A 26299-nucleotide genomic window follows, 5' to 3' on the forward strand; every position below is an offset into this window, starting at 1 on the left:
CTTTTTCCCTTCTCCTTTAAAATTCTTTTTCAGATTTTCATTTGTTTTATATATAAGGCAAAGAGACAAAAAGAAATTTCCCATTTACTGTTCACACATATACATACCATTACCACACCAAATTGTCACAACACCTGGGTCTGACCAAAGGCAAGAGCTTGGAGCTCCATCCGGGTCTGCCACAGAGGCGGAGGGAGCCACGTCCTTGGGTTCATTGCTGCCTGCTAGGGTGTGCATTGGTGGGAAGCTGCAAGCTGAAACACAGCTACAACTTGAACCAGATTCTCTAGCATGGAATACAGCGTTGCACACATTGTTTTAACCACTGTACATTAAAAATATGTAAACTGATTTAACTGAGAGAACCTAGACCAAGAGTGAGAAAAGAGCTCCTATCTGCTGTTTCAGTCTTCAGATGCCCACAGCAACTGGGGCTGGGCCAGGCTGACACCAGAAGCCAGGAACATATCCAGGTCTCCCCGTGCATGGGCCGTCATCTGGTGCATATTAGCAAAAAGGTTTATTTGAGAGTGGAGTTAACTTGAACCGAGATACTGTGATACATAATGCCAGTGTTCCAGGTACTGTCTTTACAGTTAAATATTCATCTCCCCATTTCCATTATTTATCATCGTGTACACCAATATTGTGCGTATTCAACATACATATATGTGCGTATATACACTTACATATCTATTCTTCCTGTTCCCATAGACAAACATGAATTCATTTCTTCTTCAAAAAATTCTAATCTAAAAGGTAAAAACAGGAGTTGTGTTTACCTTTTTGTTTTTTTAAATATTTATTTGTTTACTTGAAAGCCAGATTTACAGAGAGAGGGAAACACATAGAGCAGAAGATCTTCCATCAGCTGGTCCACTCCCTAAATGCCACAACGGCCAGAGCTGGTTCTCTCTGAAGCTGGGAGCCAGCAGCTTCTTCTGGGTCTCCCTTGTGGATTCAGGGACCCAAGAACTTGGGCCATCCTTTGCTGCTTTTCCAGGCCATTAGCAGAGAACTGGAGTCAAACTGCTGGAGCCCATATGGCATGCCAGCATCCAGGCAGAGGATTACTGTGCTGTGCCTATGTACGGGTCCCGCATTTTTATGATTTTTATATTGATATTTGTTGAAAATATTCGAGAAAATTCCCCCTCTCCCCAGCTTTTTATTTTTTAAGACTTATTTAGTTTTACTTGAATGCCAGGGTTACAGAGAGAACACGGGGAGAGAGAGAGAGTTCTTCTATTTGCTGGATTTTCCCCAAATAGTCACGACATCCAGAGTTGCGCTCTTACAAAACTGGGAGCCAGGAGCTTCCTCGGGATCTCCCATGTGGATGCAGGGGACCAACGCAATTGAGCCATCCTTCACTGCTTTTCCAAACCATAAGCAGGGAGCTGGATTGGGAGTTGAGTAGATAGCAGTTGAACTGGCACCCATATAAGATGCAGTGCTACAGGTAGGATATTAGCCTACTATGCCACTGCACCAGCCCTTATTTCCTTCTTTTTCTTTTTCATGTTTTTAAAGAATTATTTATTTCAGGCCCGGCACAATAGTGCAGTAGTTAAAGTCCTCGCCTTGCACTCCCAGGATCCCATAGGTACCAGTTCTAATCCCAGCAGCTCCATTTCCCATCCAGCTCCCTGCTTGTAGCCTGGAAAAGCAGTGGAGGATGGCCCAAAGTCTTGGGACCCTGCACCCACATGGGAGACTCAGAAGAGCTGCTGGTTCCTGGCTTCGGATCAGCTCAGCTTTGGCCACTGCAGCCACTTGGGGAGTGAATCATCAAACAGATCTTCTCTGTCTCTCCTCCTCTCTGTATATCTGGCTTTCCAATAAAAATAATAAATAATTATTCTTTTTAAAAAATGAATTATTTGTGCCCAGCGTGGTGGCGCAAGTGGTTAAGTCCTCGCCTTGCACGCCCGGGATCCCATATGGGCGCCGGTTCTAATCCCGGCAGCCCCGCTTCCCTTCCAGCTCCTTGCCTGTGGCCCGGGAAGGCAGTCGAGGACGGCCCAAAGCTTTGGGACCCTGCACCCGCGTGGGAGACCCGGAAGAGGTTCCTGGCTTCGGATCAGCATAGCATCGGCCGTTGCGCTCACTTGGAGAGTGAATCATCGGACGGAAGATCTTCCTCTCTGTCTCTCCTCTCTGTATATCCGCCTTTCCAATAAAAAAAAATAATAAAAATAAATCTTTAAAAAAATTATTTATTTCTTTTGAAAATCATGGAAAGAGAAACAGACAGACAGAGCCCTTCCATATAATGGTTTATTCCCCAGATGGATGCAGTGGCCAGTGTTAGGTCAGGTCAAAGTCAGGAGCTTGATTGGGTCTCTCATGTGAGTGACAGGGATCCAAGTATTCAGGCCGTTAGCAGGGATCTCAGCCAGAAGTGCAACAGTCAGAACATAAACCAGCACCTCTATGGCATGCAGGCATCACAACGGCAGCTCTATCTACCATGCCACAAGAAGGCTATTTCTTTCTTTTTGTTTTTAAAAAAAAGATTTATTTATTTTATTGGAAAGGCAGATGGACAGAGAGGAGGAGAGACAGAGAGAAAGATCTTCTATCCGATGACTCACTTCCCAAGTGGCTGCAATGGCCGGTGCTACGCCAATCCAAAGCCAGGAACCAGGAACTTCTTCCAGGTCTCCCACACAAGTGCAGGGTTACAAGACTTTGGGCTGTCCTCCACTGCTTTCCCAGGCCACAGCAGGGAGCTGGATGGGAAGTGGAGCTGCTGGAATTAGAACCGGCGCTCATATGGGATCCCAGGTACATGCAAGGCAAGGACCTTAAATCATGCCAGGCCCTGAAATTGTAGATTTATTTATTTTTTTTAAAGATTTATTTTATTTTTATTACAAAGTCAGATATACGGAGAGGAGGAGAGACAGAGAGGAAGACCTTCCATCCGATGATTCAGTCCCCAAGTGAGCGCTGGTGCTGCGCTGATCCAAAGCCAGGAACCAGGAACTTCTTCCAGGTCTCCTACACAGGTGCAGGGTCCCAAAGCATTGGGCCATCCTCTACTGCTTTCCCAGGCCACAGGCAGGGAGCTGGATGGGAAGTGGAGTTGCCGGGATTAGAACCGGCGTCCATATAGGATCCCTGTGCTTTCAAGGCGAGGACTTTAGCCGCTAGGCCCCACCGCTGGGCCCACAATTGTAGATTAAAAGCAAATAGATTTCTGAGACCATTTTTCATGCCTTTTTTTATGTTTAACGTGTAAGTCCAGTAAACAGTTGCTAATAAGGCCACTCCTTTTCTGTGACACTACTATGTCTGGGCACTAGTGATTGTTGTGTGTGTTTAGCAATTTTTATATTTGGACTTTCAATGGGCAACATTGAATTGTAATTAATCCTTGATTCACAATAGACTTTCATCAATTTCTATGTGTTGCCTATTTTTACTTAGTTAATTAGTTAAAATAATTGAATGCTGGGGCCGGCACAGTGGCATATCAGAATAATCCTCCACCTACGGCCCCGCATCCCCTATAAACAAAGGTTCTTGTTCCAGCTGCTCCACTTCCTAGCTCCTTGTTATTGTGCCTGGGTACAATAACATAAGTGTTATTATAACAATAACGTGAATGTTATTGGCATAAGTGTTTGTACCTCTGCATCCATCTGGGCGACCCACAAGAAGCTCCTGGCTCCTGGATTTGGATCAGCTCAGCTCCAATCATTGTGGTATTTGGAGATTAAGCTAGCAGATGGAAGATCTCACTGTCTCTCCCTCTCTGTGACTCTAAATTTCAAATAAAAATAAATAAATCTTAAAATTTTTTTTGACTAGTGCTAGTGCCACCCTGTAGCAGTTTAATCCTTAGCCTGCAGCACTGTCATTCCGTATGGGTGCCATTTCAAGTCCTGGCTGCTCCATTTTTATTCCAGCTCTCCACTAATACCCTGGAAAAACAGTGGAGAATGACCCAGGTGCTTGGGCCCTCCACCCACATGGGAAGATACTTCTTTCTGCCTCTCCTTCTTTTTGTACTTTGCTTTTCAAATAAATACTTATTTCGAAAATAATGTAAAGTAATTGATTTCAATTATTTATAATAACTAGGCTTTATTAGACTTACTTATTTTAAAGTCAGAATTACAGAGAGAAAGAGAGAGAGAAGGAGATAAGAGAGAGAGGTCTTCCGTTCCTGGTTCACTCCTCAAATGGTTGTTGTAGCTTGAATTGGGTCAGTCTGAAATCAGGAGCCAGGAACCAGGATCTGGGGGATTCTTCTGTGTCTCCCATGTGGGTACAGGGGCCCAACAACTTGAGCCATTCTCTGCTGCTTTCCTAGGCCATAAACAGGGAGCTGGATTTGAAGTGGAGCAGCCAGGACACAAAGCAGTGCCTGTATGGGATGGGGTGCCACAAGGCAGAGGATTAGCTTGCTATGCCTCCATGCTGGCCCCAAATAGCTAGTTATTTTAAAAACTATATATCTACAATCCCGTCATTCAAAACGAAAACCAGAATAGACAATAACCTAAAACTCAGCAATTCTACTCCTCATATGTACTTAAGAGAAAATTTGCTTATATATAATAAGAGATAGGTACAAGAATGTTCACAGCACTACTGTTTATAATACCAAAGACCCAGAATCCACTTAAATATCCATTATGGGAGACAGCAATAATATTCAGACAGAATAAACTGTTCAATTCACACAAATGATCAATATATACAGCAATCAAAAATCAATAGATAAAAGGAAGAGAATAATTATTATCAATGTAATATTAAGCAAAAAGATTATTATCCTTAAAGGACTATATTATCTCCAAAGGAATAAATCAGCTTAACATTCTTTTAATAAATTCAAAACAGAAAAAAAAAGATTTCTTAAATATTTATTTTTATTGGAATGTCAGATTTATGGAGAGAAGGAGTGATAGAAAGATCTTCCATCTGCTAGTTCACTCTCAAAATGGCTGCAATAGCTGCGGCTGAAGTGATCCAAAGCCCGGAGTCCGGAGCCTCCTGTAAGTCTCCCACATGGGTGCAGGGTCCCAAGGCCTTGGGCCATCCTCCACTGTTTTCCTAGAGCACAGTCAGGGAGCTGGCTAGGAAGCAGAGCATTCAGGACATGAACTGGCACCCATATGGTATCCCTGCACTTGGAGGTGGAGGATTAGCCAATTGTACCATTGCACCAGACCCAGAAAAAATTTTAAATGACATTTTTCTTTTAAATAATTGTGGTTGTTTTTTTTTTTAAGATTTATTTATTTATTTATTTTTACACAGAAAGAAGCAGAGACAGAATCTTCCATTCACTGGTTCATTCTCCAAATGGCCACAAAGTCTAGAGCTGGTAAGGAGCCAGGAGCTTCTTCTGTCTCTCCCACATGGCGCAAGCACCCAAGCATTTGGGTCATCTCCTGTTGCTTTCCCTGGCACATTAGCAGGTTAGTTGGATCGGAAGTGGAGTAGTGAGGACAGGAACTATCTCCCATATGGGATGCTGACGCTAGCAGACAGGATTTGCTTGTTGAACCATTGTGCCAGCCCCTAAAATAACACTTTTTAGGAATACAGACAGATGAAAAGAAATCATATAACAAGGAAAGCAGAGGAACTAAAATTCAAGATTATGGCAACATTAGATAAGGTGGGGGATGGGATGTGCAGATACGTGGCTAGCCAGGTTATTGCTCTAAAGAAAATACATGTCAATCCAAATTTGTGGGTATTTAGAAAATGTTCAGAACTTTTTCTACATTGTAAGGATTGCCTCTTTTTTTTTTAAAAAAAAGATTTATTTGTTTTTATTGCAAAGTCAGATATACAGAGAGGAGGAGAGACAGAGAGGAAGGTCTTTGTCCGATGTTTCACTCCCCAAGTGAGTGCAACGGTCGGTGCTGTGTTGATCCGAAGCCAGGATCCAGGAACTTCTTCCAGGTCTCCCACACAGGTGCAGGGTCCCAAAGCATTGGGCCGTCCTCGACTGCTTTCCCAGGCCACAAGCAGGGAGCTGGATGGGAAGTGGAGCTGCTGGGATTAGAACCGGCACCCACATGGGATCCCTGTGCTTTCAAGGCGAGGACTTTAGCCACTAGGCCATGCCACTGGGCCCAGGATTTCTCTTTATGGACTTTACTATTCATGTTATAATCCTGTCAGATTCAATTGTGATTATTGGGGTTAGCATTATGGCACAGCTGGTTAGGCTGTCATCTATGTCAGCATCCTATACAGCTGCTTGTTCTAATCCCGGGTGCTCTATTTCCAATCCAACTCCCTGCTAATGCACTTAGGAAAACATCAGCAGATGGCCTAAGTACTTGAGACTCTGCATCCATGTGGGAGTCCAGAATGGAGTTGTCGGCTTCTGGCTTTAGCCAGAACAACAGATGAGAGCTCTCTCTTTCCCTCTCTCTGCAATTCTGACTTTCAAACAAACAAACAAACAAACAAACAAAAAGCAGTAGTGGTGATGGATTAGACTGTATGCCAAAAAATGAAGTTCATACATTTATTGAAACAAAGCAGTGAAAACCCAAGAGATAGAGATCTGCTGGTTCAGGTGGCTACAATAGCTAGGACTGGGCCAGACCAAAGTCAGGAGCCAGGAGCTTCATCTGGGTCTCCTATGTGAGTGGCAGGGACCCAAGCACTTGTGTCATCTTCTACTGCTTTCCCAGGTCATTAGTTGGGAGCTGGATCTGAAGTGGAGCCACCAGGACTAGGAGCAGCGCACATGGGAGGCGAGCACGGAAGGTGAGGGTATATATGCTACCCAGCGCTGGTCCCACCCTGTATTATCCTTGTTCCCCGTGTCTCTGTCGCAGGTCAGGGCCCGATCTGGGAGCAGTGTTGCTTTTTTTTTTTTTTTTTAAGATTTATTTATTTTTATTGCAAAGTCAGATGTACAGAGAGGAGAGACAGAGAGGAAGATCTTCCATCCGATGATTCACTTTCCAAGTAACTGCAATGGCCGGTGCCGTGCTGACCCAAAGCCAGGAGCCAGGAATTTCCTCCAGGCTTTCCACACGGGTGCAGGGTCTCAAGACTTTGGGTCGTCCTCCACTGCTTTCCCAGGCCACAAACAGGGAGCTGGTGTGGAAGCAGGGCTGCTGAGATTAGAAGCAGCACCCATATGGAATCCCAGGTGTGTGCAAGGCAAGGACTTTAACTACCACGCTATGGTGCTGGGTCCTGGAAGTTATATTTAAAAGTGCAGATTCTCACATTTGAAAAATTGAAACCTTGGGCAAAAGACACTTTAAAAATATTTCTTTTTATTGGAAAGGCAGATTTACAGAGAGGAAAGACAGAGAAATATCTTCCATTTGCTGTTTCACTCCCCAAATGGCCGTGCCAACAAAGATAAGCTGACCCAAAGCCGGAGTCTCACACGCAGCTAAAGCCCTAAGGCTTTGGGCCTTTCTCTGCTACTTTCCCAGGACATAAGTAGGGAACTGGATGGGAAGTGGAACAGCTGGAATGCCCAGACTGGATTCCAGCATTTCCAAGGGAAGGGTTGAGCCACCATTCTGGCCTCAAGATGAGACATCTTGGATGAAGCAGTAGCTTTCCCTGCAGGGTGCTTGCCATTCTCTATTGCTTCTTACAGCTTCCTCACATCCCTCATGGCATCCCAAACTCCAGTACCCTTTGACTGTTCTCCCAAGCATACCTTGGACGTAGTACCTAGCTCCAGATAGTCAAAATTAACTCAAGTTTGATCCAGCCACTAATTCGCATATCTTTCACTAACACATTCCATGAAATGCTGCGTGAATTAGATAGTCCTTTAGCCATCGTGGCTTTTCTCTCTTTCCCCAACCCCATGACTTCCCAGATCCAGCAGTTCCCAAACCAGTATTCTCCTGCAAGTCAGCCAATTAGGGCAGAGTGATTTCCTCCTACTCTCCATTTCTGAGTTCGGTTGCAGGGTGAACTGGGCCAGAGGTGTGTGAGTGTCCGTACTCACACAGATCCCAGAGACTAGCGCTTGCCAGAGCTTCAGGACCGGGTGCCCTGGCGGCTGAGGCAAACCTTCCTGCAAGCCGCAGCACTGGGCGAGCGCGACGTACGAGGGGCTCGGGGCGGCGCACGCCGGGAGCGGCACGGTCCTCCAAGGGCTTGCTGGGAGTTGTAGTTCTCCTGACCGGAAGTGAGGGTGGCAGGGATAGAAACCGCAGCTGAGGCAGCAGTCCCTGACGCCGCCCGCCACCGGGGTGTAGTGCATCACTCGGAGCCCACCAGCTGGGCGTGACTCCTCGGTTCCCGGAGGGTCCCTGCAGCCCTTGGCCGGGGAGGAAAAGCGGTAGGAACGCCTGTCTTCAGGCAGGAGGCGTTCTCGCAGTCCCGGATGCGGCCGGAGGGCGCGGGAATGGATCTCCGTGGCTGCGAGGATCGCCTGCCGGAGGAGAGCAGGTGGGTTTGGGGGAGTCCGCCGCCGGTAGGGTGCCGAAGCTCCAGGACGCCCTTTGGGAGGGCGTGAGGGGAATCGGCGCGGAAAGTGCCTGGCATTACAGACCTGAGGACCTGGGCTGGGGGGGCGGACTTGTTGGGGAAGAATTTCTGGAAGGAGGGACGGGCAGGGCGTGGATACGAAGAGGCTGCTGTTTGGTGAGGGTGAGGAAAGGTGAGTAGGATTTGCTGAGGACACGGCGGTGGGGTGCGGCAGAGGAGGGTGAAGCTGAGACGGTTGGAGACAGGTGGCTGTGGAGAGCCTGAGGGGCTCTCAGATTCTATAGAGAGGAGCAGGGTACAAGGTTAGTGGCACGCGAAACCGGGCCAATATGAAGAGGGTGGCAGTGTAAAAACTTCTCGGAGCAAAGGTTAGGGGGTTGTGAGTGGCTTCGGAAGAAGGGCAGGCAGGGCTGAGTGTGGGAAAGAAGACCCTGTGAAGGGAAGAGAGCGACTGTGAGGACGCGGGAGGAGGGTGGGAGCTTGCTGTTGAGGCCTGTGTAGAATCTACAAGGGGCCTTGTGCGTGAAGCGTTTGCAGACATCTGGAAGAATAAATAGCCAAGTGTTGTCAGTTCCTTCTCGTCTGCAGATCTCTCGCTTCTTCCCCCACAATGTAAGCTAAGGAAGTTCACATTTACTTAGACGACCAGAAAGTGCATCTCTCGTAGAAATTAGGGAATTACCAAAAAAAAAAAAAAATTTAACTACTTGGTTTGAATTGTCCATTGCACATTGTTATGGTGCTTTGCGTCATTGGAGTTTGCTACATAATCTCTTAAAGGGCTGGAATGGTGACAGGCCAAAGCAGGATGTGGTTTCTGGGGGTCTTGCTTGACTTTGAGAAACAGTAGTAGATGTGATGATGGACTTGGGAAGAGGTGGGCTCTAAAAGCCTGGGGTGAGAGTGTTTGCCTCAGAGAAAATAGCAGGAGGGGATTATATGCCTGTGTTAAGTTTTGGCTGTTTTTAAGGGTGACTCCACTCTTAGGTGCACAAGCGTGTGGCCTGCCATGTGCCACCTGGGCCAACAGGACCTTGTAGTCCCCGCTTGGGATTTACAAAGGATGCACACTGAGTGCAGTGGGGCGTCCTACTTCCCCTTTCAGTTTCTGCGTAGATACACACTTGGCTATTTTTTTCTTCCAGATGTTTGCAAAAATCTTGTGCACAAAAAAGGTACTTTGTAGATTCTAAACAGGTTTCAGGGTTTATTTTGATTTTCTTCTCTGCCAGTTTGTGTAGGGTAGGCTGAGTTGGAAATTCCAGTTCATGTTTCTTCCCTGTCTGCCTGGAGCTGGGTTGTTTGTGGAATGTGTTTAACATTTTACACTGCCTCACCACATGCCAGGCTCTGGTTCAGGACCTTTGTGGGGGATTTTAGTTTTGTAGTCCTTGTAGAAGATAGGGACTATTACTCTCACCATTTTACCTATGATGAAGCAGAGATGTGGACAGGATAAACAACTCACCAAGGCCAAACAGTAACCGCTGGTGGAAGTGGGTTTCAAACCTGGGCGGTCTGACTCTGGATTGTGCAGTTTGAGTACCTGCGCTGTCTTGCTCACTCTGCTGGACAGGACATTTGCTGCGCAAATGTTGCTCAGACCCGTGGGACCTCTCCTTTGAAGGTATCTTTTCCCATCAATTACCCATTTGTTTGTTTGTTGTATCTTAAAGAACTGTAGTCAAAACTTAATTTCTGCATTTGGAGTGCCCTTCCTAAAGCCACCCATATTACAGGCCTATTCTTGATTTGTGGCTGATGAATTCAGAATGCTGTTGAATGAAGCTTCGTGGATTCATTGGTTCTACATAGACCACTGGTAAATACATACCTTGTGGGGGACAATGATGTAATACCACAGGTTAAGTCTCCATCTTTCATTGTATGGGCACCACTTCTCATCTAGCTCCCTGCTAATGCACTTGGGAAAGCGATGGAATTTGAATTATGTACTTGAGCCCCTGACACGCACATGGAAAAACTGGATAGAGTTTCCAGGCTCCTGGCTTTGGACAGACCTAGCTCCAGCCACGGCAATCGTTTGGCAAATGAACCAGCAGATAGAAATTCTCTGTCTCTGTAACCCTTTCAAATCAATAGATTAAGTATATATACCTAATATATAATATGTAATTTTAAATCTTTCTCTATCTATAATATCCTTGTGCCTGATAATTAAGGCATTGTGGCTGTGTCTCTGCAAACAAAGCTTTTCCATGGATATTAAAACATTCAATGAGAAACAATCTTGGCTCGGTGGCTAAATCCTCATCTTGCATGTGCTAGGATCCCATGTAGGAGATGATTTATATTTCAGCTGCTCCACTTCCCATCCAGTTCTCTGCCTGTGGCCTAGGAAAGTAGTAGAGGATTGTCCAAAGTCTTGGGACCCTGCACAGACGTCGGAGACCTGGAAGGAGTTCCTAGTTCCTGGCTTTGGATTGGCTCAGCTCTGGCCATTGTGGGCACTTGGGGAGTGAATCAGTGGGTGGAAGACCTTTCTCTCCGTCTCTCCTTCTTTCTGTAAATCTGATTTTATTATTTTTTTTGTTGTTGTAAATCTGCCTTTTGTAGTAATAAATAAATAAATAAATTTTAAAAAAGAAACAATTTGATGAGATGTTGTCATTTATGAAGGAAAAAAGTTTTCAGTGTATTTTCTAAAAACAGTTGATAAAATGCAACATGCATTTGCTTTAAATATAGATAAGACATGCATTTGAATCTTAATGCCTCTGCTTAACTTGGTCAAGTTACTTTTCCTGTGTGAGTGGGAAGAATAGTGACTTCCTGCCTGGGAGGTTGTGATAATGTGCATCATGCTCCTCACAGAGTGTCTGGAATGTACTAAGTGCCAAAGTACCTCCGTCTGCTCCCCAGCTTTCTTGTTTTCTGATGGGTGTGTGTTCCACAAATGACTGTTGGCAATGATGCAGCTTGATCTTCCTCCCTCTGCAGACTGCCCAATGAGATTTGATCTCATTGGGTGCTGCACTGTTGGCCCAGCTTTTAACTTCACACTAGGAATATAGTTACGTCACCGGTCCCCTGTTGTTTTCCATCTGGCTAGCCATCATTCTGACAAAAATGCTTTAGTGCTTAAGGATTATATTTAACTTTCCCTAGCATCTACTAAATGTTAATTGTTTGAAATTTGTCTGAAACTACTCAACAGCTAAGGGAAAAGGCCTGGCATTGCCATGTCACCTTAACCTCCTTGGGTCAAAAAGTCTAATTTTTTTTGCCTTCCTTCATTTGTTTGTTTATTTGAAAGGCAGAGTTATTGAGAGAGAGAAAAGAAACTACAGAGGGAGGGAGATCTTCCATCCATTGGTTCACTTCCCAGGTGGCCAAAACAGTGAGGAGTAGGACAAGCCAAAGCCAGACACAGGAGCATCATCTGGGTTTCCACCTGGTGCAGAGGCCTGAGCACTTGGGACATCTCTCACTGCTTTCCCAGGCACATTAGCTGGAAGCTGGGCTGGAAGTGGAGTAGCTGGGATTTGACCTGGTGTCCATAAGTTGACACTGCAGGCTGTGAAATAACCTGCTGCAGCACAGTGCTTGTTCCCAAGAGACCAGCTTCCGAGCTTGGAACTCCTGATGCAATGATCTAGAAAGAGTCTGAATTCTAATAGTAACACATTTATAGTATCTCCAGACCACAGCACTATAAAGATTCAGTGGGTCAAAGCCTTCTCCTCTGTTCTCTCTGTTAATAAATAGCATTTTCACTCCATCAGCCAAGCCTGAAGTGAATTGGATACTTTCCTTTTCTCTGTTGTCTATATTCAACTAGTCACCAGTTTCTGTGAATTCTGTTTCTGATTTTTCTTTTGAACCCTTCTTTTTCTCCAATTCCCTAAATAATGGTTTTATCACTAAGTCAGAGGTGTAGCATAGCTGTAGTAATGACTAGATCCCAGTTGCTCGGTCGAGAATTTGCCTCCCATCTTTGAGCTACTGTGTTTCATTCTCTGGCAGGTATTTTTATAGGATAACCCTTAGCTACTCCAGACTTCGCAGTCCTAACAGCAAAAAAGATGCAGTTTTCATACTTCCAGCAAAAGCAAAACTTATGAGCCCAATTTAGAAAGTTTGTTTATTTCAAAGATAAGTGACTAAGAGAGAGGGATCTGCCACGTGCTAGTTCATTTCCCCAGATACTCACAACAGCTGTTGCTTGGCCCAGGCCAGCCAGAGCCAAGAGCCAGGAATTCTGTTTGGGTCTCCCACATGGGTGGTAAGGACCCAAGTACTGGAGCCATCATCTGTTGCCTCCCAGGGTACACCCAGCAGGAAGCTGTATTGGAAGTGGAGATTGAGTAACAGTAGCTTAGTGGCTGAAGTCCTCTCCTTGCTTCAGGATACCATATGGATGCCAATTCTAATCCCGGTGGCTCTACTTCCCATCTAGCTCTCTGCTTATGGCCTGGGAAAGCAGTTGAGGACGACCCAAGGCCTTTGGACCCCGCACCCATGTGGGAGACCCGGAAGAGGCTATGGGCTCTTGGCTTTGGATCACCTCAGCTCTGGCTATTGTGGCCATTTGGGGAATAAACCAGTGGATGGAAGATCTTCCACTCTGTTTCTGCTCCTCTCTGTATATCTGACTTTCCAATTTAAAAAAATATGATGTACTGGAAGTGGAAGTTGCGCTTGCCCTAGGCACTATCCCATGTGTTGTAGGCATCCTAGGCAGCAGCTCAGCTTGCTGTACAACAATACCTACCCACGACTGACATGAGTTAATTCCTGCTTTTGTGATTAGATTGTGGAATATGTTGCTCAGCCAGGCCGAAGTTATGTGCCCAACCCTGGATCATAGCGTGGGGTAAGACCTTGGGACCTCACAGGCCAGAGTAAATGGTCAAGGAGTTGTTTTTCTGCAGAAAGTCATGTTTCTGTTTTTAACAACGAAAGGACAGGAATTCTAGGCAGATATAAACATATTCAGACCCTTATTATCTATCTTCCATTAAGGGGTGTTTCAGTGCCCTGCTAATTTATCTTCCAGTCTGAATTTAAACAACCTCCCCACACTGCCATTAGCTTAATTTTTCTGAAACCAAACTCAAGTCATGTTTTGCCTAGAGATGTTTCATAGTTCTCCCTTTGAAAGTACAGGGTAGTCAAAACAGTTTACACCATATTCAACCTTTATTTTAATCCCTCTGGAGTTCCTAGTTCCGTGGTATTCACCTACTTTCACATCTTTCTGTGCAGGGCCCTGGGCTGTTCTTGTTTCTCTACATTCCCTATAACGCCTTCCCCTTTTGCCTGGAGAGCTCTTAGTCATCCATGAGAAGGCGTTCCTGGCTTGTGCTCTTGCATCTCTCGGTGACTTAGGTCCTAGCATGGCCTTTAACTGCCTGCCTGTCCACCTACTCCCCATTGTATTCTAAATTCCTCAGAGAGATGAAGATTCTTCCTTTCTAACCTCCGTAATCCCAGTGCCTAACATTGTGCCTGATCTGTAATCAGTATTGTATATTTGTTCATGAAATGAAAGCATTAATATTTCAGTCAAGCCACTTACAGGTACAGATTCCACTAGTACTGTTGGCACTCAAAGATATTCCTTTTTCCCTTTCTGTTCATTTTCACTTTCTCATGATTATCTTCATTTTTTTTTCTCTTTGATCATGCTATGATTTGACAGTTTTTATAGAACTGCTAGTACAGGATGGTCAAATGGTTTTTAAAAATATTTATTAATTTGAAAGGTAGAGTGATAAGGAGAGGAGGAGACAAGGATGGGAGAGATATATTCACTTTGCTGGTTCAATCCCCAAGTGGCAACAGCCATATCTGGGCCAAGCTGAAGCCAGGAACCAGGAATTCCATCCAGAACTTCAGTGTTGGGGCTCAAGTGTTTGGGACATCTTCTGCTGCTTTTCAGGAATATTAGCAGGAAGCTGACTCAGAAGCAGAGCAGCCAGGACTTGAAGAATCGACCTAACCTGATGTCACACAACTCAAGCTTCTCATGATTTCTTGAGTACTTCACACTGCTAGTTTAACAACTGGTACAAGTAAGCACAACTTTTAGGAAAACTGCTTATGGTCAGTATTTTGTAAATTATAGGGACTCTACATAAACTTACATCTTTCTTCCCTATTCTCTCTTATTATAGCTGTTTCTGTATTTTTTTTTTTTTTTAAGATTTACCTACTTTTACAGCCCAGCGACGTGGCCTAGTGGCTAAAGTCCTCGCCTTGAATGCGCCGGGATCCCATGTGGGCGCCGGTTCTAATCCTGGCAGCTCCATTTCCATACAGCTCCCTGCTTGTGGCCTGGGAAAGCAGTCAAGGATGACCCAATGCTTTGGGATCCAGCACCTGTATAGGAGACCTGGAAGAAGTTCCTGGCTCCTGGCTTGGGATTGGCGCAGCACCAGCCGTTGGGGCCACTTGGGGAGTGAATCATCAGATGGGAGATCTTCCTATCTCTACTCCTCTCTGTATATCTGACTTTGTAATTAAAATAAATGAATCTTTTTTTTTAAAAAAAGATTTATCTACTTTTATTTGAAAGACAGATTTTATAGAAAGAGAAGATCTTCCATATGCTGGTTTACTCCCCAAATGAACACAGTGGCTGGGGCTGAGACAGTCTGAAGCCAGGAGTCAAGAACTTATTTTTGGGCCTGGCGCCGTGGCCTAGTGGTTAAAGTTCTCACCTGGAAGATGCCAGGATCCCATATGGGCACCAGTTCTAGTCCCGGCAGCTCCACTTCCCATCCAGCTCCCTGCTTGTGGCCTGGGAAAGCAGTCAAGGACGGCCCAAAGCCTTGCGACCCTGCACTCACGTGGGAAACCTGGAGGAAGTTCCTGGCTCCTGGCTTCGGATCAGCACAGCACTGGCCATTGCGCACACTTGGGGAATGAGTCATCGGACGGAAGATCTTCCTCTCTGATATCTGACTTTGCAATAAAAATAAATAAATCTTTACAAAAAAAAAAAAAAAAAGAAGTTCTTTCCCAGGTTTGCCATGTGGGTGTTGAGGTCCAAGGACTTGGGTTATTCTCCACTGCCTTTCCAGATCATAAGCCAGATCAGAAGTGGAGCAGCTGGGCCTTGAACTGGTGATCAAATGGGATTGCAGCACTGCAGGTGCAGGGGTAATATCTTATACTACTGTGCCAGTCCCAGTTTCTGTATTTTTGAACACTTTATTACTTCTGTGCAAAATGGATTCTTTCACTTTCTTCTTTTTTTTTCTTTTATTTTTATTGGAAAGGCAGATATACAGAGAGGAGGAGAGACAGAGAGGAAGATCTTCTTTCCAATGGTTCACTCCCTAAGCGGCTGCTACGACTGGAGCTGATCCGATCCGAAGCCAGGAGCTAGGTGCTTCTTCAGGATCTGCCATTCAGGTGCAGCGTCCCAGGACTTTGGGGCATTCTCCACTACTTTTCCCAGGCCAAGAGCAGGGAGCTGGATGGAAAGTGGAGCAGCCAGGATACAAAACAGCACCCAAATGGAATTCTTTTTTGGGGCCCCCAATTATTGACTTTCAATGTTTTTTTAAATATTTATTTATTTATTTTTATTGGATAGTCAGATATACAGAGAGGAGGAGAGACAGAGAGCAAGATCTTCCGCCCGAAGAATTGTGGCGCCTTCAAGGCGGGGACTTCAGCTGCTGGGCCACTGTGCCAGGCCCAGGCTGCTGACTTCTTATCCAGTTCCCGGCTAATGTCCCTGGGAAAGGTTTGCATTAGCAGGGAGCTGGGATTAGGAAATAGAACGGAATCTAGACAAGCACTCTATGTGGGATACAGTAGCCGACTAAGCTAAAAGCTCACCCCTGTTGACGCTTACTTGTGTGTCTTAATACAAGACTAGTATTTTTTTTTAATGGTCTGTGGGTACTTTAAGAAGGTTTGTTCTTCCATGTGGAAATTGCCAGACACAATAAAACAAGTTTATCCATAGTCTGCTATTCAGCTTTTCTATTCACTTTTTTTTGTTAAAGATTTTGTTGAAAAGACAGATTTATAGAGAGAGAAGGAGAGACAGAAAGATCTTCCATGCACTGATTCATTCCCCAAAGGGCCTCAGTTGCTGATGCTGAGCTGATCTGAAGCCAGTAGCCAAGAGCCCCTCTGGGGATACCATATTGGTGCAGAGGCCCAAGGCTTTGGCCCATCCTTCCCTGCTTTTCTAGGCCATAAGCAGGGAGCTGGATGGGAAGTGAAGCAGCTGGGACACAAATCAGCACCCATATGGGATGCTGGTGTTTACAGGCAGAAAACTAGCTAATTGAGCCATTGTGTCTGCCACATTATAATCATTAAAAATAAAAAAAAAGAGAGATGTATGTCTTTTTTTGGAAGGAAGAGTTATAGAGTAGAAGAAGAGATGGAGAATGAGAGCGGAAGAGAGATCTTTCATCTGCTGGCTCACTGCTCAAATAGCCACAACACCCAGAGCTGGGCCAGTCTAAAGCCAGGATCTAGGAGCCTCTTCCAGATTTCACATGTGAGTGCCAAGTTCCAAGGCTTTGGGTTATCCTGCACTACTTTCCCAGGCCGTTAGCAGGGATTTGGATCGCAAGTGGAACAGGTGGGACAGGGAACCAACCTCTGTATGGGATGCCAGCACTTGAAGGTTGATTAGCCTGTTGAGCCATGGCACTGACCCCCACCCCCAATCACTGGCCTACTTTTGGTGTTTGAATCCTCATTACTGTTGTTCCTCCTTTTCATTTTCACTTCTCTATATATTCTGTAGTTTTTCTGTGTGTGTGTTTTGTTCTATATATTTTGAAGCTTTGTTATTAGATACATAAAAAGTAATGAGAGCTATATTTTCATTATTTCTTTTTTGCTTTTTGACTTGATAGTAAATCAGTTTTTTTTTATTTGACTTTTGAAATAGTTGAGTTTATTCTGTTGACATTGGTTTTTATCTTTTATCTGTTTGGTCTTAGTGTTTTCTTTCCTTAATAATTTTTTGTTTTAATGAGAAAGAGAGAGCCAGTGCTTCCATCTACTGGTTCACTTTTTTTTTCTTTAGATATATGTATTTTTCTGAAAAGTCACAGTTAAATGGAGAGGGAGGCATCTTTCTTTGTTCACTGCACAGATGACTACAATGATCAGAGCAGGGTTGGTTTGAAGGTGGGAGCCTGGAGCTGCTTCTGAGTCTCCCACATAGTTGCAGGGGCCAAAAACCGTGGGCCATCTGTTGCTGCTTTTTTACCCATTAGCAGGGAGCTGAATTTGAAGTGGAACAACAGGGGAAGAATCAGTTGTCCATATGGGATGTGGTGCTGCAGGTAAAGGATTAACTTGCTATCCCACCAGACTGGCTTCTGGTTCAATTTTTTTTTTTAAGATTTGCCTATTTTCTATTGAAAAGGAAGATTTGCAAAGAGGAGAGACAGAGAGAAAGATTTTCCATCTGCTGATTCACTCCCCAAGTGGCTATAATAGCCAAAGCTGAGCTGATCTGAAGCGAGGAGCCAGGACCCAGGAGCTTCTTCTGGGTCTCCCACAAGGCTACAGAGTCCCAAGGCTTTGGCCCGTTCTCTAATGCTTTCCCAGGCCAGAATCAGGCAGTTGGAAAAGAAGTGGAGCAGCCGGGATACGAACTGGTGCCCATATGGGATCCTGGCACATGGAAGGCAAATACTTTAGTCACTAGGCTACCACACCGGGTCCATGGTTCACTTAAATAGCTACAGCAGTGAGGGCTGGGATGAGCTGAAGCTGGGAGCCAGGGACTCAAAACTAGAATACTCAAGTGGGAGTCCATTACTTGAAATATCCCCTGCCACCTCCCAACTAGGAGCTGGAACTTAAATTGAGGTCTGGCACTCTGATATGGGACACAGGTATCTTAGCTAGTAAGCGAAACTTCCTCCCTGAAATTTAAGGGACCTTGGTTTTAGTTCTGTTGATGATTTATTTCAGAGATGACTCTTAGTCATGTACCTACAGCTAAGGAGCCTGAACTGCCTGTCTGTGCCCCTATGCCTTTGCTGTTGCAGTAGTGGTGTGTTCCTCCTTTAGCTTGTTAGGAAAGCATCTTGCTACCAGCCGACAGAAGGTGGAGTGAAAAAGCAATGAGATCAGCTTTCTTAAATATGCCAAAAAATCAACTTAATTTTTTTTAGTGAAGCTTCGTATGTTTCTCCCATTTTCTCAAGTGGGTTTAGCAGTGACTGCTTAGTACATGGCATATCCAGTGTGTGGGAGTGTCTCTTTCTAGCTTTCCTGCCCCAGTGAAGGCATTGTGGGAGTAAACATGGCACTTTGTTTTTTTGTTTTGTTTGTTTGTTTAATTTTTATTTTGAATTTTTGGATTTTTATGGTACAATATTGTATAGACTGGGATTCCCCCTTTTCTAAACTCCCACCCCCCAACAGATTTTCCCCATGTTGCTACAATGGTATAGTCCTTAATAAGGAGTCATAATTCCATCTGTATGTTATTTAGGTGTATCCCGGCATTGCCTGTACAGAGAATGTCAGACAGTCCAGCATCCCATTGTCTACACATTTCCAGCAATTTCACTGGAAGTCCATTCTTTGATTTGGAAGCAGGGATGTGTATTGCATTGTATCCCCACATCTGGATATGGTAGTCTCTATTACTCCATCGCTGTACAGTGCCATAAATGAACATGGGACTTTGAAATCTGTGCTCACCAAGGAGAGATTCAACCTTAGTTGAAATGCAGTTGAGGTAGTTTTTGGATGTGGAGCCCTGTGGCCATGCTGAGTTGCAGACTGTGCCGGCGCATAGAATTTTTGGCAGTTTTCTTTGAAGCAGAGTAGGTAAGCAGACCTTAGGCTAAGGTTCTGATTTAGCTAGATTCATTAGGTTGATGTGACTGGAAGCTCAAAGGGTCAGAGAGAAGGGAAGGTTATTTCCTGTTTCTGATGATACTTTGCATAGTTCATCCATTACACTTTCTGGTTGACGTCAGTGTTACCTCCGTTTTATAGTGAGGGAATTGAAGCTTGAAGAGTTTACACAGTTTGCTCAAGAATGTGCATGTAGTTTTTGGAGAGCCAATACTCAAATTGCACTTTTTCTGCTGCATGAAATATCTCCCCTTGCTTACTGAAATGCAAAAGAAACAGAAAGGACATGGTCTCTTTGATTAAGGAATTCAGACAGTAACACCATTCAATAACATTTTTTAAGTGTTAGAAAGAATGAGCAGCTTTTGCTGTGGGAGAGATCCAGCAAAGGGCTTATCAGTATGGTGGGTGAAATTATTGAGAACTTGAATAAGAGGTTGAAAACTGGAGCTGAATTTGAATCCCTGACCGTGATAACTAGGGAAGACACATTCTGAGCAGAAGCAGCTGCATGAATAAAGGCAGAGAACTAGAACTGAGGTTGTCGTGTTTTTCAGTAGAGTATGTTAGAGAGAATGACTGTATTCAAATTGAGCAGTACTGGGCCTGGCACGTGGCCTAGTGGCTAAAGTCCTTGCCTTGAATGTGCCGGGATCCCATATGGGCGCCAGTTCTAATCCCAGCTGCTCCACTTCCCATGCAGCTCCCTGCTTCTGGCCTGGGAAAGCAGTGGTGGACAGCCCAAAGCCTTGCGACTCTGCACCCTTGTGGAAGACCTGGAAAGAAATTCCTGGCTCCTTGCTTTGGATTGATGCAACACCGGCCGTTGTGGCCACTTGGAGAGTGAATCATTGGATGGAAGATCTTCCTGTCTGTCTCTCCTCCTCTCTGTATATCTGGCTTTCCAATAAAAAATAAATAAACAAACAAATAAATGGCAATATGTAAAGAATTACATTTTAAAAAATTGAGCAGTACTGAGCAGTGGAATTGGTGTTTAGATTGGGGCCAAATGATGGAAAATATTCAGACTTCATACTAACCATCAGCTGTAAGGTTCCTGAGGTAAAGAATTTCCTTCCTTTTGTTAAATCTATTCATTGTGGAAATTCAGTAGACTCAGTATCATTCAAACTTACTGTGTTTGGTAAAATATTTGTTAAACAGGCAGGAAGTTACAAAGTATGCTTTGTAGACACTGCTGATTTCCTCCCAGACATTAAGGTTGTGCTTGTTAACCATTAAGAGGATGAAACTGGGCAAAGGTCAGGTTCTCCTGGGTACCCTAGAACTGAGCCACTCTATCACAAAGCCTTTTAAAAAAAAAGTTTTAACTTTTTGAAAAAACAGTATAGGCATTTAATGACATGGTCTGCACTTTAAGTGCTATGTAATTAAAACCAAAAATATGTAGCCAGTTAAGAAAAAAACCTAAACACAAATAAGAGGAGGTAGTCCCTGCATGTGTCCGTATTACTAATAATGATCTTGCCTCATCAGGTTGCTCTGCAGCCCGAGCAAGCACCCTTCGCCTTCCCAGTCCAGGGGCTTGTCTGACCGCAGTCTTGGAAATTTCATATTTAAAAAGTCCTTTATGGTGCTTTCCGGTCTTTTTTTTGTGAACTTCATTCAGATTATTGACCCTTTTTAAATTGCTGTTGTCAGAGAAGGCCTGGACAATTCTCGCATTCTTTTTGATCAAAAATATCTGTTATTTTTTGATGTTCTATCTTAAGGATGTCACAACTTTCCCCCACCTATGTAGGGATTAAATCATTACCTGATTTAGGATGGCCTGACCTTCATCTCTCAGGTGATGATACCATGACCCATTTCAGAGAAGTGGCACATATGGACGGGTGCTTCCTTTTACAAGTGAAAAGCATTTGTACAGTATGTACTTCTTACATTAAATCTCACAATCAAGTTGCTTAGAGCTTTCACTTTTTTCACTTTCACTTTTTTATCAGGTATTTTTAGTGATTTTAGTTAAATGATATGATTTAAAAAATAACATTTTGGGCGGTAACTTTTTGTGATTTTGAATATCAGTATAATTTGCCAAGCTTAAGAGCAAGTTGATTTTACAAAAACTTTTTCCCCAGATTTTTTTAAGTCACTTAACAATTTCTCTTCTTCTTTACTATTACTTTTTTTTTTTAAAGATGGGTTTATATATTTGAAAGAGTTACAGAGTGAGAATGAGAGATAGAAACAGAAAGAGATCTCATCTGCTGGTTCACTCCTCGGATGGCTTCAGTGACCCAGGTTGGGCCAGGCCGAAGCCGGGAGCCAAGAGCTTCTTCTGGGTCTCCTATCTGGGTAGCAGAGACCCACGCACTAGATCCATCTTTCACTGCTTTCCTCATATCGTTAGCAGAGAGATGGATGGAACTGGAGCAGCCAGGACAAGAATCCATGCCCGGGTGGATGTTGGCATCGCAGGTGGCAGCTTCCCTGTTCCTTTTTAGAGAAGGAATGTGGTCAAGATTCTCCCAGAAGAAAATCAGTGGGGTCTTACTCTGAGACTGGCTTTACCATGAGCTGATGAAAATGATGCTGGTGAAGAGGAGCTCTGTTGCACCTCCTTGGCATAGAGTGAGACATTTAAGATGCATTTTTAATTGTCGGTAATTAAAGGGGACAGAATTTTGAGTGTCTGCAAAAGTGGCTCTTGGAAGAGCTACTCTGAACCTAATAGGTTTCCGTACCTTTAACTGTGCCTGAATAAAGGCTGTATGTGAATCTAGGATGAGACCATGCGAATAATTATTGCCCAACAGATATAGCCTGGGAAAACCCAACCTTACCTGCTCAAAATGTGGCTAGAGAATAGAGAAAAGTGATGGTTGCTCCTTAGTGAGCTAGGCAGGAATGATTAAATCCAACCACCATATATAGACTTCAACTGAATATAATATTTCAACTTCCTGAAAGTGATAACTGTATCACTAGACAAAAAGTGTGTAGTCACTAGGAAAATAAAAAAACATTTTTATTGCCTTCTTATATGAACAGATACCAAATGTAGTTGCTTGGTATTTTACAGAGTTAAGAGTCACATCCTTTTGTAACCTCAGCATCTCAAGAACAGTTTATTGTTGAGAAAGGAAGTTTTTTAGTTCTATGTCCAGAGAGTATTATTAGATCTGAAGACTGGAAGTTTCTAGATTTTCTGTGCTCTTTGCATAATTTTGAAAGCAATATCGGGCCCAGCACAGTAGCTTAGCAGCTAAAGTCCTCGCCTTGCATGCGCAGGGATCCCATGTGGGCACCGGTTAGTGTCCCAGCTGCCCCATTTCCCATCCAGCTCCCTGCTTGTGGCCTGGGAAAGCAGCAGAGGACGACCCAAAACCTTGGGACCCTGCACCTACTTGGGAGACCTGGAAAAAGCTCCTGGCTCCTGGCTTCGGATAGGCTACGCTCTGGCCATTGCGGCCACTTGGGAAATGAATCAATGGATGGAAGAACTTCCTCTCTGTCTCTCTTCCTCTCTGTATATCTGACTTTCCAATAATAATAAATAAATAAATAATTGAAAAAAATGCAGACCTCAGACTCATCATGCCTTAAAAAAAGAAAAACAAAGCAAGCAAGCAATGCCTTAGAATGGTAAGGAGTTTTTTAGGAATCATCATAACGATCTTTGACAGTGAATGTTGAAAGATCAATAGAGAATGAATCACAGCACAGGTGTATAGTCACCTTTTGAGCCAAACTGGCTGTCCGGCCTGTAAGACTTGATCATAGCCTGTTGAAATGCAAAAACTGTGTCATTCAGAACAGACAAGAGGTTAGCCCTGTGTCAGCGTAGTGGATGTGTGTAAAAGTGCTTTAGTGACCACCAAAGTGCTGGGTGTGTTGCAGTTCTCTTGAGATGTTTGTTAGGACAGGTATAGAAACAGAACAAAAGAAATTTGGAGACTCAAGTGTTAGATGATATAATGTTAGTAAAACTATCTTACCAATGCAAATCGATTCTAGGTCAGAAGGCCTTCAGGACAAAAGCCCAGGATGAGCCCTTCCTAGTTTAGATAGCATTCCTATAGCATGGCTAGTGTGTTCGTGAGTGTTGTGTAGTTCATGAATTATATTTGTGTGCTTTGCATTACTCAGCACTTTCCTAAAAGAGCTCAAAAGATGTTATGAATGAGGTTAGTTTTGAGTACAGATAGAAAGGATTTTAGTTTAGGTCTCTCCTATTTTCCTAAGAAATCATCGCCGTTCGCACTGCTGTCTGTAAAATGGATAGTCTAGGGGCTGGTGTTGTGGCATATCAGGTGAAGCCATTGCCTGCCGTGCTGGTGTCCCATATGGGAGCTAGTTCAAGTCCACTGGAGATGTGAACAGCAGATGGAAGATTTTTTTCCCTCTGTGTCTCCTCTCTGTAATGCCACCTTTCAAATAAATAAATCTGTTAAGAAACAAAGAATAGTATTCTTTTCACATTGTTTATTTCTTTGAAAGTTAGAGACAGACAGGTGTCCCCCATCTGATTGTTCCCTGCAGATGCCTGCATGGGGCTGGGTCAGGTTGAGGGCAAGTGCCTGGAATGCAATCCAGGTCTCCCTTAGCAGTGGTGGAGACCCAGCTGCTGGAGCCCGTGCCTGCTGCCCTCTCGGGACCCATCAGCAGGAGGCCGACAGCCTCAGCAGAGCCAGGACTGCAACCACAGGCACTCAGATGTGAGATGCACATGTCCCGAGCAGGATTTTAACAACTAAACCAAGAGCTCACCGAAGTATAGCACCCTTAAAAATGGGAAAGGGCAAGGTGTAAAGTATACAGCGGAACAATTTGGAACTTTTTCAGAAAAGGAGTTTGATACTTCAGCTTCTGTTTCCTTAGCCAAGTTGATTCTGTAACAGTCAACTCTTTCTCATTCAGTTGCTTGGAAGGAGTGTTGAGAAATATTGGGGACTTGAGAGGAACTTTGAAGATCATCCAGGACAGCAGTTTTCAAACTTTTCCAGTGAAGTGCTTTCGATGGTCTAGGAGGATGAAACAGTAGTTGATTTGCTTAAAAGCATGTCCCAAAATAACTCAGTGTCAACTGAAAATACTTTTGTTTCAATTTAATATGAAAAGTTGTGGGCAATTCATATTCTAACTCGTGATATGTGTGTGTGGGTATGTAGATAAATCATTTTCTGTCCTTCACTGTCCTGTATTTAGTGCTTGGAAATATAGTGGGAAAAAGGTAGTGCATTTTTGTTTGGCAAAAGAGTTTTGGTTCTGAATGGATATCCTCATCCTTAGTATGAAGGGTCTTCAAAAGTTGCATGGAAAATGCATATTATAAGTTACATGCATTTCACATTTTTTACACCAAAATTAACATGTTTTAATTCCATCCCTTGAAAGTTTTGAAATACCCCTATATTGCCATTGGACTGTTACTGTTAAGAAAGGGATTGTCAGAGGATCAAACTCCTATACATGCGGGTTTAAAGTCTGCTTATCTAGGGATTGAATGAGAGTCAATAAAAATCATTTTACAGAGCATGATGTGCCATTTAAATGTGCGGTTTTGTTTGTTTGCCTTTGTTTTTCGTTTTAGTGCTCCTCTTTATAGCTTTTATCCCCTCAAAGTTATGTCCAAGTGAAAAATCCATATGGGGAGAAAATGTTTTGATGTGGGACAGGGCACTTACTTTTTGTTAGTCTTCCTTTGACGTACTAAGTATCAGGTGCAACAAGTCAACTAACCACTGGTGTAATTGATGCCCTTGCAGGAGGGAGCACTGGCAGTTGCTGGGTAATTTGAAGACGACTGTGGAGGGTTTGGTGTCGGCCAACAGCCCCAACGTCTGGTCTAAGTATGGCGGTCTGGAGCGGCTGTGCCGGGACATGCAGAGCATCCTCTACCACGGTCTCATCCATGACCAGGTAGGTAGCTCTTTGATGTCAGGTTCACTGCATCATTTGCTGGGAAGAAATGGGTACAGGAAGTTGGTTGTTAGGGAGATGATGATGGCCACAGGTCTCTAACCTCTTGAGGGTAATACTGAATACCAGCTGTACCATAGATATAGGATGCCAATAGAATGGATCAGAGCTGATAAAGGCAGCAAATCAGCAACAAGAGGTTAAGTCAGCAAAAATGTTGAAATATTTATGTGTGTGTGTGTGTGCATAAGACTGCACTCCCTCTGGAGGCTGAGGGGAGAAATCTGTTCCCTTGTCATTTCTGACCTCTAGAGCTACATTCCTTGAACTTGGAATCTTGGATCTCCTTGGATCTTCCTCCCTGTTCAAAGCCAGCAACACAGCATCTTGAAATCTGTTTACACATCACCTTCCTTCCTTGTGATCTCCTGCTTCCCTCCCAGAAGTACTTCTGTAATTATAGTGTGCTGGCCTGGATAATCCAGGGTCATACTCCTGGTCTAAAACCCTTAATTTAATCACACCTATAGGACTCCTTTATGACCATGAAATGTAATGTTCACAGGGTCTAGGAATTAGAATGTGGCTATCTTGGAGGACTATTTTTAGCCACCCCTAATCAGCAAAGTTTTCGTTAGTTTTGGTTGGAAACCATATTTTTTTTCCTCTGAAGTAGATAGAGGCAAAAAGAGGTATTCAGCTTCTGCCTTTCAATATGCTGTTACATTAAACGTCTACCACAGTGGGTGGCTAGCCTCATGGCTAAGATGGCCACATTCCAATTCAGGTGCCTGGGCTTGATTCTGGCTGCTGCTGCTGAGTTCATGATCCCACCAGTGCAGATCCTCAGGGACACAAGAGGCTAGTGGCTAAATCCTTGTCTTGCATCCACTGGGATCCCATATGGGTGCTGGTTTGTATCCTGGCTGCTCCACTTTCCTTCCAGCTCCCTGCGTTTGGCCTGGGAAAGTAATGGTGGATGGCCCAAAGCCTTGGGACCTTGCACCTGCGTGGGAGACCTGAAGCTTCTGGCTCCTGGCTTTGGATTGGCTCAGCTCCAACCATTGCAGCTACTTGGGGAGTAAATCAGCAGACGGAAGATTTTTCTCTCTATGTATTTGCCTTTCCAATATAA

The 26299-nt window shown here is 44.1% G+C and overlaps 1 protein-coding gene across 1 annotated transcript in view; it reads left to right on the plus strand.

Annotated features, from left to right (window-relative positions):
- The first annotated feature begins 8204 nt into the window (after positions 1 to 8204).
- The window catches only part of LOC121171168 (run domain Beclin-1-interacting and cysteine-rich domain-containing protein), a 63034-nt gene continuing 44939 nt past the window's right edge, over positions 8205 to 26299 (plus strand). Inside the window, exons 1-2 of the mRNA XM_041002700.1 lie at positions 8205 to 8412; positions 25011 to 25164. Coding sequence (XP_040858634.1) covers positions 8348 to 8412; positions 25011 to 25164 — 219 coding nt within the window. The 5' untranslated portion in view covers positions 8205 to 8347. The remainder of the gene's footprint in view (positions 8413 to 25010; positions 25165 to 26299) is intronic.

This window comes from Ochotona curzoniae, unplaced genomic scaffold, assembly GCF_017591425.1.
Source record: "Ochotona curzoniae isolate NIBS_2020 unplaced genomic scaffold, NIBS_Ocur_1.0 scaffold_2587, whole genome shotgun sequence".
Classification (NCBI taxonomy): Eukaryota; Metazoa; Chordata; class Mammalia; order Lagomorpha; family Ochotonidae; genus Ochotona; species Ochotona curzoniae.